A 16,071-nucleotide genomic window follows, 5' to 3' on the forward strand; every position below is an offset into this window, starting at 1 on the left:
AAAACGGAGAACCCAACAAACAAAAAATCCACACATTTGTGCTTATACTGGGGGGCTAATCTCCCTGTATGGACTCCCGCCACAACTTATAACAATAACAAAAATAAAAAGTAAAAAAGGGGTTCCCTTACTTTAAAGTATTATTACTGTTTATGCTCCTTGCTGTACTGATAAATAAATCACTAACTAAGATCTGGACAGACCCCCCTGTGAAACTCTCGTACACAGAACAAAAAGAGGAATGTTGTCCCTGAGAATAATGTCTAAAATTAAATCAAAATAAAACGCGGGACATAAAGTTAAAAGGCTCATTACAACCTGACAGTCACAATGGATCGATGCGGGTTGGACCCGCTGTCAACGCCGGTCCTCGCTGTCCGTCGCCGAGATGATCCTCTTTTTTACATAGTCCATTGCTTTATTGGCATCCWGGAAYTCCTTGTTTTCTTTCCCATGAGAGATGCGGAGCCGTGCAGGAAAAAGCAGGCCGTAGCGAACATCACCTCTGTTGCGAAGAAGCCTCCTCACCTCCGTAAACGCCGCCCGAGCCCTGGCCACAGCCGCCGTGTAGTCAGATGTGATGATGATCTGTGACTCTTTAAAATGAAGAGGACCACGGCTTCGAGCCCRACGCAGTATTTCCACACATTCTTGATAATAGTGCAGCTTAGCAACAATGACCCGCGGCTTACCGCCTGACCTATTTCCACCGGAGAGCGATGGGCTCGGTCCAACAGTGGCTCTTTATCCATGTGTAGAACCTCTGCTAGCAGTTTAGCCACTGCTGAAGTGGAGCTGGATTCTGGCGTCTCAGGAACTCCAATAATCCRMACAYTGCACCTTCTCATGCGCCCTTCCATATCGTCACACTTCTTTTTGAGTCCATCGACTTCTTTCAGTTCCAACACGGTGGTGCGTAGATTAACAACCTCATCAGACCAGTTTGATAAACCATCCTCCATTTCTTTAACGCTTTGCTTGACATGGTCCAGATCTGCACGCAGTAGAATCGTGCCGTTAGCCACTTCCGCTCTCACCGCTTGAAGCTCCCCTTTAATAAGAGTAAACTCTTCAGCAAAAGCCGCTTTTATTTCGGATTTGATCACAGCTGAGAGATCGGTTTTTATAGCGGCAAGAATGTCCGACTTCAAGGAGAGTGCATCCGTCTCACTGCGAGAGGGGGAAGAGGACATCGAAGGTCTGGCTTTAGCTTTAGCTGCAGTTAGCTCTGAGGCGGCGTCAAGCCCAACAGTCGCAGAGCTAGAATGTTTGCCTCTTCTCGAGTTTGTCGCCATTCTTCTACTCTTCCAGGCAAGAATCACTCAGGAGTCGAGTGCAGATGGACCAAATGCTCAAAATAGCAAGGACATTTGGTATAGAACCACAAAATGAACAAGTCGGAGCGGGAGCCACGCGACACACGTCTCACTCCTCCGCCATCTTGCCCCCAAATTCAGAATAGAATTTAAAATATTACTTCTAGCATTCAAAGCTCTCAACAACCAAGCTCCATCTTATATCAAAGATCTTATTGTTTCACACTTTCCTAACAGAGCACTTCGCTCTCAGACTGCAGGTTTACTTGTGGTTCCTGGAGTTTCTAAAAGTAGAATGGGAGGCAGAGCTTTCAGTAATCAAGCTCCTCTCTTGTGGAACAAACTTCCAGTTTCTGTCCGTGAAGCTGACACTCTGTCTACTTTTAAGATTAGACTCAAGACTTTCCTTTTTAATAAATCATATAGTTAGACTTAGGTTTCCTGAATTATTCTTCATTTCTGCTGCTATAGACTTATGCTGCGTTCACACCGAACGTGATTTCAGCTTCAAAATCACATCCAACACTGGATGTTGGACACTTGTGCACTTTGAGTTCAGACGCAGGTCAGCTCTTGAAGTGCTGCACGGCAACAGCCTCCCCGCCCCTCCCTCCTCTGTCAGGCTCTGTTTAATGTCGGACGAGGAAGTGGCTTTGCTTTATTTACAGAGAGCAAGAGCACGTCACGTTCATCAGATAATTAATTCATAATTAATTCACCAGATAATTCAGAGACATTCTGAGTTTCATCACCCAGGAGCTGCGGGAGAGGCTCACAGCTCGCTTTCAGGACTATTTTTTGTCCCGAGTCCAGTCTGATGAGTCGCTGCCATGCATTGGTGCGGATATCTCCTGTCAGGACACCGACTGCAGGCACTCGATTTCAGCTAAAGAGCTCCTCTCCATCTGTTTCAGGTTAGTGGACATCATTCAATAAACTGTCCCAATGGGAAATCTGTCACTACGTCACACAGTGGAGTCTCTCTGATTGGTTGATGCAGCGCGTCGAGCTGCAAAAGTTCAGATTTTCTAACTTCAGCGATTTGCGTCTCAAGCACGTCGAAGGCTCAGATCGTTCAAATCGTTCAAATCGCACTGCTCTAATCACGCTGCTCGAATCCCAGTTGAGGCGCTGCAACACTTCCCGACGCTGATTGAAGCGCATCCACCATACACTTTGCATGTAAACCTGATGCTGAAATCGCGTTTGGTGTGAACGCAGCATTAGACTGATGGAGCACAAACTGAGCACATTTCCTCACTCTGCTGTTGTCTTTAGTCTCTCTTCTCTACGTTTTTTTTTATTACTTCTATCAATAACATGTTTTTTTTGTCTCCTTTCCAGAAGTAGGTGCACCTTGACCAGTTCTTCTGTGTTTGTATGCGTCTCTTTCCTGTCCCCCAACCCAGCCGGTCGAGGCAGATGGCCGCCTGTCCTGAGCCTGGTTCTGCTGGAGGTTTCTTCCTGTTAATAGGAAGTTTTTCCTTTCCACCATTTGCTCAGGATGGGAGACTGTGATGAAGTAATTCTACACAATCTGCTGGCTTCTTCTTTAGATTTTTCTTTTTTTCGTGTACAGTGCCCTGAGACAACATATATTGTGACTTGTCGCATATAAATAAACTGAACTGAATTGAATCTACTAAAAATTGGACTGAATACATGATGCAGGCAACAAAACATGAATATAATGCAAAAGGTAGCAGACCAAATCATCTTCTAGCACTGATGGAAACAAGAGGCAAAGAGAGCTACTGTATTTCATCTGTTAGATGCCCTGGTTGAGGAGTAGTGACATCAACTGAAAGCATTAATGAGGTCTTCAACATTTCTGAGCTTATATGCTAACAATATTACATCCTTTGGAGATGACTATTTGATTTTTTAAGGAATAAACATACTGATTCTAGCTAGGGAAGAAACAGAGTCTTTAGACTCACCCTTTACCTTGGATGAGCTACATAAAGCAGTAAAAACTGCACATAAAGGTTGCACGCCAGGTATAGATGGTATTCCTGTAGAGCTATACTGAACATTCTGGGATATTCTTAGAGCAATTTGTCTAGAAGCAATACATTATGTGGTTGAAGCAGGCACATTTCACCACAACCTTAACACGGCTCTATTTATGGTTATTCCTAAACAAGGGAAAAACCTGACTGACAAATTACAGACTAGAGAATATTTTCAAGTCTGCATTAATCAATGAAATCAAAGTGCTGGCCAACAGATTAGAAACAGTAATGGGGAAGCTAATACACCCAGATCAGACAGGGTTTCTCAAAAGTTGATCCCCTCAGGTAACAGTCCATGCCTCCTACACATCCTTAGCTTATCAAACAAATTACTTCCAGCCTACAGTCGGATGTTTATAGATACATAAAAGGCATTTGACCACATGCGTTTCCCTACTGATGGAGAGTCCTGGAAGAATTCAAATTTGGTCATAAATTTATTAGCATGATCCAAATGTATCTAACCCAACTGCACAGGTATGTGTGGAATAACATTTTCCAATTTGTTTCAAATCAGGAGAGGCAATAGACAAGGTGATCACGTGTTGCTGCTGATGTTCAATCTATCTATAGAACCACTAGCTAAATTAATTACAAAAAATACACAGATAGCCCCAATTACAGTCGGGTCATCATCACCACACTATCTATCACTTTACACAAACAACACATTAATATACTGTATATGACAGATATCCAAAATTCTCTCCCATAATTTATTGAGCAACTAGAAGGGTTTGGTCATCTTTCCAGATATAAGGTCAATTATGCAAAATCAGCATGTAATTTTAATCAATATGGAAGCCCATAAAGTAGTTCTACCACCCCTTATAGGGTTGTTGCCCCTGCGACCCGAAAGAAATTATATACTCTGGTATTAAAATGGCAAACTATAATTATTTTATAGCACTGAAAAAAATACTGAAGATGGAAGCATTTGCCATCCTCAGTCTTGGTCAGAATTTGAACTATTAAAATGAATATTTTACCCTGAGTAAATTTTATAAGCTCTATGGTACCACTTCTTCGTCCAGTAGGGTTACTGGCAGATACTTGACGAAATATTGTGTAAATATGTGTGGAATGGTAACTGCCCTGGTATTAAACTGTCAATTTTACAGTTGAAAAGGACCAATGGTGGTTGCACATGTCCCAATTTTAAGTTGAATAATTGGGATTATTTATTAAGGAATTTATGTTATTGACAAGATTATAAAAAGAGCTCTCCGTGGAAAGGTACAAAACAGGACCTTATACTACCTTGGTAGCTGAGACATTTTCTGCCTATAGGAATAACAAATAAAACATGTAACTTATTATATGGCCCAATTATGACACATATCTTAAGGATTTTCAGGGAAATTGGGATAAGTGTATAAAAACACTACAAGATCTCAATAAGAAAACTTTAGCTTCCATGAATTGATGTCAAAATACAATATTGATAAACAATCACGGTTTTTCTACTTCAGAATAAGGTCACTTGTAAGGCATATGGAGTTCCCTGAGTAGCAGAACTGAGGAAGCACCTAGAATAATTGTCTCTTGTGTTTATAATCAACTGATAACAGTAATCACCAGACCTTTGTTTGGAATAATAGCTTGGGAGAAGGATTTGGCCTCTTTGGGGTTTAAACCAGAATAGGAAATAATTTATCAGAATATGGAAGAAACTTCAAAGAATCCTAATTATTGTTATATTCATATGGAATTCTGTCATAGAGTATTTTTTTTGTTGTTGTTTGGCACCAGTCAGACACAAAATAGGTATCGCACCAGATCTGTTCTGCTCGTTCTACACCCCACTTCGGCATCCAGGATTTATAGACCAAAGCAGGATGTTGTTTTTTCTAAAATGGCTGGCGTTACTTTTTCCTTAGAACCCTGTGTACATTTCTAAATTGATGACTAACAGTTGAAATTGACAGACAGGGTTTGAAGAACTTGGCTAGCTGGACTAACTGCAGTGAAGTAAATCATTGCTCAAAAAATGGGAGTTTCCATACAGCACAGCCTTAGCTCATTAGCTTAAACTATATATGGACATTGCTTATCTGGAATTACCTTGAGCAGCCATCAACGGTGCAACCACCGAATACTGTAAAATCCTAGACTAATTTTATCAACAAAATTAAACAACAGCTTTCAAACTAGGATCTCTGGAGTAAAGATCTATACTTGGTGGACATAGGAGAGGACATAGGAGAAGATGAGAATTAATGTGATTTTATATGTCTTATCAGTTTATTCAAATCTTTAAAAGGAGTTTGAAATTTTATGTGTTGAACAGATGTTTAATACTAATCCAAACACTTAATAAAAACTTAAAGGATAAATGGCTGAATTTTTCTTTATCAGCTCAGCTTCTCTTCAACTCAGTCAAAAGTTTCAGTCAACAGTTCTCACGATTTCTGTTCTCACACCAGTTCTCACTTGACAACTATGACAAGTTGTTGTTTTTTTCCCCTCACTCTGCCTTTACAGGTAATGCCATCCAAGCTTTTGGGAATGGAACAGATATTGGGATTGGACCGCAAATATCTCCAGTCCAGACCACCACCACCATCACCACACCCAACCATAGAAAAATTATTGACAGCACCAGCAACAACTACATTAATACAGACCCAAACATCTACCAATTTTGTGGCAATTTACAGGTGAGACACACTCACAAATACAAGATTTTTATGGCTCTTTTCACACTAGTCCAAAAATTTTCTAAGACAGATTTTTTTGCTTGTCCACAATTAAAGTTTGGTTTTTGGTGAACAAAAAAACCCATTTTTTATTAAGTCTATAAACCTATAAACCTTAGGTGTATCTGAATTGAAAACTAGAATAATTCCTGGAGAAAGTATGAAAGGGTTTGATTTGAATTTACTGTTTGTTGGAGATCACTGTGATCTACTACCATTCCAAACTTGAGCCAAACGTCTAAAATGGCTGAGTTATTTTGAGTAATTTTGCATTTTAGCTATGGTGGCCATCTTGGATGTTTGATTTGGCTTCTGCCCTTCCCTGTAACTACACCACAATGGTAAATGGACTGTACTTGTATAGTGCCTTTCTATCTTATCAGGATACTCTAAGTGCTTTAAACTATAATCTGTGCCCTCATTTACTGATTCATACAGCACTCTATTAGATCTCACTACAAAGCTAACATGTAACCTACTGTTTCCAGGAAGACTCCCCTAACCACTCTGCCACAGCTACCCCACAATCTGGCCTTATGCTAATTCAACATGACACCCTGATTGCTTAGCAGTTTTAAGACATACAAAGCTGAAATTTGATGGGCTGGTAGCTGAGTGCTAACTCAACACATTCTGAATGCTAATCACATGTTAAAGCTAACTGCTAATGCTAATTTATAAAGGCTCTAATTGAGACATTTTAAGACTTCTAAAGCTGAAAACTGGTATTGTAGTAGCCAAGAACAAATTCTGAATGCTGAAAAAAAATTCAAGATGGCCACCAAAGGTCATTTGAAACTGCAATAAGTGGGCCATTTTAGGACAATTTGGGCTGAAACTGGTGTGGTGCTAGCTAGTCCTCATCAGATACCAAAGCCATATGAAAAATCCTACATGGATGAGAGACCAAAGAGGGCTTCTGTAAGGAAGGCCTCAATTTCCACATAAATTACATATTCCTCCAATCATTTACTCAGTTAATTTAGACAGTGTATACTTCTGTAGCTGTCATTAAAAACGAGCGATTTTAGATTTTCAAATTTTGTTTCCCTTATCATTTTTGGAGTCGATGTCGAGACTCATTTTGAAGATTAGATGGCCTCCCCCCGATTGGTGTTGTTTCGAGCAGGGTCGAGGTGAAGACAAGGGTGTGGTCAATGTAGGTTACGGTACCAAAGGTAGCATTAATCTACATTGCCCTGCAAATAAGTGAGATTTATCATTCACTGCATGTTGACAGAGTCAAATTTCATATTAGACTTCCATTCATTAACAGCAATACAAAACCTCGATTTCTTGGCTGTGGGAGCTCAGAACCAGTACAATGCTATTCACCGTCCCACAGTGATGTTTTTCCCGTGCCGAACAGATTACTAACAATGAAAGGTTTAGAACATATGCACATCAACCAAGTTAGTGGCTAAGCAATAAGATGTTAAAATGATTCAGCTCACTCTGCTGGTCAAGCCAAATAGTGTTTATTTAGCTGATTGTTATAACCTATTTGAAAATCTTTTAAGACTTAACTCTAGACTTAGTGTTTCTAAGTTTTACAAGAGTTTCCTCTTTTAGATTCGTTTTAAAGACCAATTTACCTTTTAAGGGTGTTTTTTATTGAAGGGTGTTTTATTTAGTGACGAGATCTTGATCTTTTGTTAGATTATCAAACGTCTTGTAAGGTTTGATTTGGTTGTGATGGACCCATTTAACGATTGGTTCTTTTTGTCCTTTGCTGATTTTGATCTGGTAGACAACTGAAGACAGTTTGTCTGTTATCAGGTGGGGTCCAGTCCACCTGGGCATTAGTTTGCGAGCGAGAGTTCCAGTCCTGGACTCTTTGTCCCTGTGTTGGAGTGAACACATAATACCAGACTTTTTCTGCCACCCAAAGTTCTTTGTGAGAGGCTTTTTGGTCATAGTATGTTTTGCGTCCCTCCGGACTTTTCAAGGTTTCTTTGAGCAAAAGCAAAGGTGTTTTTTAGGTGTTTCTCCAAATCTTTCATGTATTGTATGTATTGTATTATATGTATATGTCTGCATTATATGTATGTATTGTGTGGTGTAGGCCATCGCCATAGTGGTGTCACCAGGTTGGTACAAAAGATGTATGAGGAGCGCCATCTGTCGCCCAGTCATCATCTCGAAGGGAGAGATGTCTGTGGATTTGTGTGGAGTGGCCCTGATGGCCATGAGGACCATGCCAACTCTCCTGACCTGAACCCCAGAGAGAATCTGTGGGATATTGTGACAAAGTTCATTATTTTCTGTAATGTACTGATAAACATTAAACTTTCATATATTTTAGATTCATTGCACACCAACTGAAGTAGTTCAAGCCTTTTCTTGTTGTAATATTGGTGATTTTGGCAAAAAAGTAAAGAAAAACCAAAAATCCCTACCTCAAAAAATTAGCATATCATGAAAAGGTTCTCTAAATGACTTATTAAGCTAATCATCTGAAATAAACAAATTAACTCTAAACACCTGTAAACGATTCCTGAGGCTTTTAAAAACTCCCAGCCTGGTTCATTACTCAAAACCACAATCATGGGTAAGACTGCTGACCTGACTGCTGTCCAGAAGGCCATCATTGACACCCTCAAGCAAGAGGGTAAGACACAGAAAGACATTTCTGAACAAACAGGCTGTTGCCAGAGTGCTGTATCAAGGCCCCTCAGTGGGAAGTCTGTGGGAAGGAAAAAGTGTGGCAGAAAATGCTGCACAACAAGAAGAGGTGACAGGACCCTGGAAGATTGTAGAGAAGGGCTGATTCCAGACCTTGGGGGACCAGCGGAAGCGGTGGACTGAGTCTGGAGTACAAACTTCCAGAGCCACCGTGCACAGGCGTGTGCAGGAAATGGGCTACAGGTGCCTCATTCCCCAGGTCAAGCCACGTTTGAACCAGAAACAGCAGCAGATGCGCCTGACCTGGGAGAGAAGCAGCACTGGACTGTTGCTCAGTGGTCCAAAGTACTTTTTTTGGATGAAAGCTAATTTTGCATGTCATTCAGAAATCAAGGATCCAGAGTCTGGAGGAAGACTGGGGAGAAGGAAATGCTGAAATGCCTGAAGTCCAGTGTCAAGTACCCACAGTCAGTGATGGTCTGGAGTGCCATGTCAGCTGCTGGCGTTGGTCCACTGTGTTTTATCAAGGCCAGGGCCAATGCAGCTAGCTATCAGATTTTGGAGCACTTCATGYTTCCATCTGCTGAAAAGCTTTATGGAGATGAAGATTTCATTTTTCAGCACGACCTGGCACCTGCTCACAGTGCCAAAGCCACTGGTAAATTGTTTACTGACCATAGTATTACTGGGCTCAATTGGCCTGCCAACTCTCCTGACCTGAACCCCAGAGAGAATCTGTGGGATATTGTGAAGAGGAAGTTGAGAGACCCAAGACCCAACACTCTGGATGAGCTTAAGGCCTCTATCAAAGCATCCTGGGCCTCCATAACACCTCAGCAGTGTCACAGGCTGATTGCCTCCATGCCACGCCGCATTGAAGCAGTCATTTCTGCAAAAGGATTCCCCACCAAGTATTGAGTGCATAACTGAATATAATTATTTGAAGGTTGACTTTTTTTGTATTAAAAACACTTTTCTTTTATTGGTCGGATGAAATGTGCTATTTTTTTGAGATAGGGATTTTTGTTTTTTCTTTACTTTTTTGCCAAAATCATCAATATTAAAACAATAAAAGACTTGAATTACTTCAGTTGGTGTGCAAAAAATCTAAAATACATGAAAGTTTAATGTTTATCAGTACATTACAGAAAATAATGAACTTTATCACAATATGCTAATTTTTTGAGAAGGACCTGTATTTAAGATATTAGGGTCTCAAATAGACCTTATGTAAACTCTCTTCATGTTACAACTCTGTAATTCATGWGCCAACAATGTGCTCAGGACGACATGGGCCAAGGTGGACGTGCATACATGGGCTTGGACCCCGGTCATAACTGCTTTGCAGTTCTAGTTTGATTTGTTGTTGTTTGTGATGCATCCCACTGTTGTGTCATTTGGAAACTTCACTATATTACAGCTGGAGTGTCTTGCTGAGCAGTCATATGTCAGCAGAGAAAACAGGAGGGGGCTCAGCACACACCCCTGGGGTGAGCCAGGGCTTAGGGTGATGGAGGAGGAGACGGTGTTGAGGATTCTGACAGTCTGGAGGTCTTTTGCTCCAGGACTCAGTTCCCTAGTGTGGGACTTAGTCCAAGAGAGGAGAGCTTACGCACCACAGTCTGTGGGATGATGGTGTTGAAGGACGAGGAGAAATCCAGGAAGAGCATTTTTATGAATTCCTGCTCTCCACATGGGCGAAGGCTGTATGGACCACCGATGAGATTGCATCGGCAGTGGAGCAGTTCCTCTTGTAGGCATACTGATGTGGGTCCACATTGATGTCAATGGAGTCCTTAATGTGGGTCATGACTAGACTCTCAAAGCACTTCTTCACTACCAATGTATCGGGTGCATCTTGCTGTTCGGGCAACATTAATGTACAACTGTAAAAAGTATAGAGACCTTTTTTGATGTGGATAACAATAGGTGCTGCCATTCAAATGAATGGACTCTGCTCTCTTATTCATTTGATATGACAAGCCTTTATAAAGAGCTTCTTAAATCTCAACAAAGTAGCAGCTTATAATGGTCATGCCCACAATTATTTTGTGCCACAGAAACCTCAAAAATCATTGGCTTTTACTGCTTTTTTCTTAACTACAGCTGTCTCTTTTTATGTTGTCACTATTAAATTATTAAAATTCAGGTTAATGCCATTATTATTGGATCAATCGATACCCCCACCTCTCTGTTGTAAAAGTCAGGCAAAATGCATCATGAGTGTTCAGACTGAGGTTGCTATGTGAACGTCAGATATGTACCTGATTTAGTACCACATTCTGAAAAGGTCTGGGTCGACTTTGAAAAAATCAGATTTGTCACTATTGGACCGTCAGGAAAAAATTCAATATGAGTTGCATGAGGCAAAAACATCAAATTTGGGTCACATTTAACTACAATGTGAATGTAGCTTTAGTTTTACAGATTGAACTAAAATTTCGTGTGATCATTATTATTGGATCAATCAATACCCCCATGTCACTGTTGTAAAAGTCAGGCATCTACCCCAATACTTTGAACGAGTGCAACACATTAAGCAACATCTTGGTAAAAAACCATGCATTTGCTTTTGAAGTTAACCCAGTTTGTTACTGTGAGCAAAACATATCATGAACCAGATATTACACCTAAATTTGACTCTTTTTTTACTCTTCAAACAATTTTTCGCTGTACATCTACAACTAATTAGTGTTTGGAGAAGCTTGATTCAGGATGGCTGCCATAGCTAATTAAACTCAGCCTTCACAACAAAGGCTATACCTCAATGAATATTATAGATACCAAGTAAAAATTTGGTGTAATAGTAGAAAAGTATCATTCATAGCATATTAAGTCCTGTAAGTTAAACAAGATCTTGCAGTACTGTATGAGATCATAAATTATCCAAGAGGAAACATTGATGATATTTGTCTTGGGGGAAGGGGGGACTTACACATGTGACTGTGTCAGAGTCTGGTGTTAGAAAATGTCTGTTACAATCTCTAAAACCAAAAGCACAAATTGGGGGTACTGTTTTAGGGAAAGGAATCACTAACCTTTTTGAGACTGAGAGCTACTTCAGGGGTACAGAGTAACAGGAATGGCTACCTGATACAAACATGCATTTGCAGGACTCATCTTCAATTATAATAGTAATAAGTTTACATATATGTGAATATTTAGTTACCTCTTATTATCCTTAGCCCCTCTTAATATTATTATTGATAATTTAATAAGTGATTAGAACTCTGTGCAGCAGCAGATGGATCATGCCCAGAACACCTCACGAGGGAGGTGTCCAGGTGGCATCCTAACCAGATGCCCGAGCCACCTCAACTGGCTCCTCTCAACGTGGAGGAACAGCGGCTCTACTCTAAGTCCCTCCCAGATGACCAAGCTTCTCACCCTGTTTCAAGGGAGAGCCCAGACACCCTGCGGTGGAAATTCATTTCTGCTGCTTGTATCCGTGATCTTGTTTTTTCAGTCACTACCCCAAAACTTGTGACCATAGATGAGGATAGGAACATAAACTGACTGGTAAACTGAGAGCTTTGCCCTTTGGCTCAGCTTCAACACGATGGATCGGTACAGCGTTGTAGGGGTCACTTCGAGTGAAATAATCAAGGAAACTGTCTTGGACCTCAGACCTCTGATGGGCCTTTAAAGGGACAAAAACTCTGTTCCACTTAGAACTGAATTTAGACCACCTCAGGTCGCCTTAACTGGTCAAAGAGACAATTCTCTTTTTCTTAATCAGATAATAAAACAGAAAAATCTTCTTTTATTTGATTTATTGTTCTCTTAACTGAAAGTTATTACGCATTTTGAGAATCAGAGAATGTTTATCAAAGTTACAGGAGAAAAGAGGACAGAACTCTTTTCTCCCTCAGTGTGATTTCATCTATGTATGGATTTTCTGTGCAAAAATCTTATTTAACTAAACTAATCTTTATGGTTTAAAGTTGATGAAACATCAGTGTTTTACTTGTCTAAATCACCAGTGCCGGAATGTGTTATTTTCTTTATTTTCCCCCTCAAAATAAAGTTTGCTGTTAACTGAATTACTTAAATCATTTGCTTTACTTACCATCTCTTGTGTAAAAATAGCTTTCCAGCGCACGTTTCTGACCCGCTGTTCCAAACTCCAGTATGGATATTATTTACATGTGTTTAGTTTTTTTTTTCATCGTCATTTATAAAGAAGTTAGATTTACTATGATCATCATTAAAACAATCACAGGTGAAAACTTCATTATTTAATTGTTGCTTGATAATGAATCAATACAGGTAAAGCTTAATGCATAATTAAACTGTTTTAAAAAAGTAAAATCATTGCTAATTAAACTTAGTAGACCAAATCTGTTTTTATGAGAAAATACAACAAATGATTAACAAAACCAGGCTAACGTCCCTCCTATTCCCCAGAAAATGTGCCACAAATTCTAACACTTGTGTCGATATTGATTCAGGAAATTAATGTCCACTCCATTCATATTTACGCTCACACGCAGCTGCTGATGAACTGAAAAATATCTAAAAAAATAAAATAAAATAAACATCTTATCCATGACTGCAGTTTGTTTTATTTAATTTTTTCATCTTCAAAAGAAAGACTTTACAGTACGCAATGACATTTATCATGTGGCAAGACTTAATGTGTGTGCCTGACATTCAGTGCGTGTAAGAACAGAGAGCACATTCTCATGGTGGACTCGTCAATATATTGACGCTTGGGCAGGGACCGTCTGCATCCAGTTTTGATGCGCCAGGTACCCCCCGCGCGTCCGTCCTTGCTGCCCACGGCTGACGACCCCCCACCTGAAAAATGAATGCGGCGCCGCTGGTCTAAATTGTATTTGCAAATGTTTTGAACTTGAAGCAATTCTTTCTATCAGTTATGTTTTTAAAGAAGTTCTCATCAGATAATAATTAAATAGGCCATGATATGTTTTGTTTCTGAACTACACAGAAGCAATAATCTTTGTTTTGCTGACGGACATTCTCTCTCAGCTGGGTTCTCTCTGGAGAACTAGAGCTAAGGCTGAGTCGGTTCTACCCCTTTATTGCCAACGGGGAGACACGGCTGGATACGACTACCGCCTGGTGTATCCATCTTGTTTTAAAATCTTCCTGTCGGAAGTTTTTATTTTGAATTCGGGATGCAGTTTGGCTTCGTCTTTCCTCTACGGCTTGACGCGGATTTACGCGGATGCTGAAAGTAAACACGCCTTGAGGGTCCAGCTGTGTGGACGGTCCCCAACGGATTTTCTAAGCAGAGACCCAAAATACCTGGACAGGTGACTGACCTCATCTTTAAAAGGTAAAGCTGGCTGTTATGAGCTTTGCTATCTGGCCAACGTTGAGCAGAGAACACCTTGCCTCTCTGGTTAACCCACATTATTTGTTAAAAGTTAGGAAAGCTAACACCTCACTTTCCTCCTTTTCTCAAACCTACCTTGCCAAACTTAAGTTATTTGCCTCAAATGTCTGGTATTCAACATCTAAACTTGACATTTGTGTTCTATTTAAGTGCCTGATAGACAATTAACAAAGCTTGAAGCACTTGTTATTGTTGGTTATAAACTTTTACAGGAAATTGATTGTTCACAATTAAGTGTACTGTAGTGATTTTGTCTGATTATGTAAAATAAATTATCGCATTTATTTATGAATCAAATCAAAATTCACTGACCAAGAGTCACTTTTGTGTCCATTCACTTTGCACAGGAAGAAAATTTTACCGAAAATAAAATGATCCTAGCTAAAATGAAATCCTTATAACCTTGTTATAAGAGGTGTAGGTATGAATCCTACAGCGTCCACATCACTTCAGATGCAGCACAATCCCCCATTGATCTCCCGCTTCATTCTTCCCTCACTTGTGAACAAGACCCCGAGATACCTGAACTCCTCCAGTTGGTGCAGGACCTCTTCCCCAACCCAGAGAAAGCACCCTACCCTTTTCCGGCTCAAGACCATGGTCTCAGATTTGGAGGCACTGATCCTCATGCTGGCCGCTTCACACTCGGCTATGAACAGCTCCAGTGAGAGCTGTAGATCACGATTTGATGAAGCCAATAGGACCACATCATCTGCAAAAAGCAGAGGTTTTTAGAGGTCTAAGGTCACCAAAACGGATCCCCTCAACACCTTGGTTGTGCCTAGAAATTCTGTCCATAAAAGTTATGAACAGAATCGGTGACAAAGGGCAACCTTGGCAGAGTCAAACTCTCACTGGAAACGAGTCTGACTTACTACCGGCAATGCAGACCAAACTCTGACACCTGTCATACAGGGACCTTACAGCCCGTATAAAAAGGCTTGATACCCCATACTCCAGGAGTACCCCCCATAGGACTCCCTAAGGAACACGGTCACCTTCTCCAAATTCGCAGAACACATGTAGACTGGTTGGAAAAACTCGCATGAACCCTCCAGGACCCTGCTGAGGGTGTAGAGCTGGTCCAGTGTTCCATGATCAGGACGAAAACCCCATTGTTCTTCCTGAATTTGAGATTCAACTATCTGACAGACCCTCCTCTCCAGGACCCCTGAATAGACCTTACCAGGGAGGCTAAGAAGTGTGATGCCCCTATAGATGGATTACATTCTGCTGCCCCCATTTTTAAAAGGGGAACCACCACCCTGATCTGCCAATTCAGGGGAATTGCCCCCGATGTCCAAGCATTATTGTAGAGTTGTGTCATCCAACACAACCCCACAACATCCAGAGCCTTTAGGAACTCTGGGCAAATCTCATTCTCCCCAGGCGCCTTGCCACCAAGGAGTGGCGGCAATCGAGGATTGCCGCCACGACAGACACAAACAACCTTGTGGCCACAGCTCAGTTAAGCCACCTTGACAATGGAGGCACAGAACATGGCTCACTTGGACTCAATGTCCACAACCTCCGGTGGAATGTATTCAATGTTCTCCCAGAGGTGTGAGTTGAAGCTCAGTCTGACAGGAGACTATGCCAGACATTCCCAGCAGACCCTCACTATACGTTTAGGTCTGCCAGGTCTGACTGGCATCTTCCCCCACCATCAAAGACAACTCACCACCATGTAGTGGTCAGTTGACAGCTCCACCCATCTTTCCACCCAAGTGTCCAAGACATGCGGCTGCAGATCAGATGAGACAACAACAAAGTCAATTATCAAACTGCAGCTTAGGATGTCCTGGTGCCAAGAGCACATATGGACACCCTTATGTTTGAAAATGTTGTTCGTTATGGACAATCCATGATGAGCACAGAAGTCCAATAGCAAAACACCGCTTGGGTTCAGATTGCGGGGAAGGGGGGGGGGGCATTGCAACCATGCCCCTCAAGGTCTCACTGTCACTGTGATATTTAGAAGGTGTGGAATTTATCGATGGGAAAATTTTTTGAAAAACTCAAGTGGAAAGCTATCTAGCCCTGGACTCTGGCGT

At 41.1% G+C, this 16,071-nt stretch overlaps 1 protein-coding gene across 1 annotated transcript in view; it reads left to right on the forward strand.

The window, feature by feature from the left end:
- Nucleotides 1–16,071, forward strand: part of LOC106533831 (GDNF family receptor alpha-1) — a gene marked incomplete at its 5' end in the record, with an annotated part of 51,579 nt that overhangs the window by 22,643 nt on the left and 12,865 nt on the right. The window contains 1 exon segment of the mRNA XM_014030270.1: nt 5,816–5,991. Coding sequence (XP_013885724.1) covers nt 5,816–5,991 — 176 coding nt within the window.

The sequence above is a fragment of the Austrofundulus limnaeus genome, unplaced genomic scaffold (assembly GCF_001266775.1).
Source record: "Austrofundulus limnaeus strain Quisiro unplaced genomic scaffold, Austrofundulus_limnaeus-1.0 Scaffold1033, whole genome shotgun sequence".
NCBI classification, from domain to species: domain Eukaryota; kingdom Metazoa; phylum Chordata; class Actinopteri; order Cyprinodontiformes; family Rivulidae; genus Austrofundulus; species Austrofundulus limnaeus.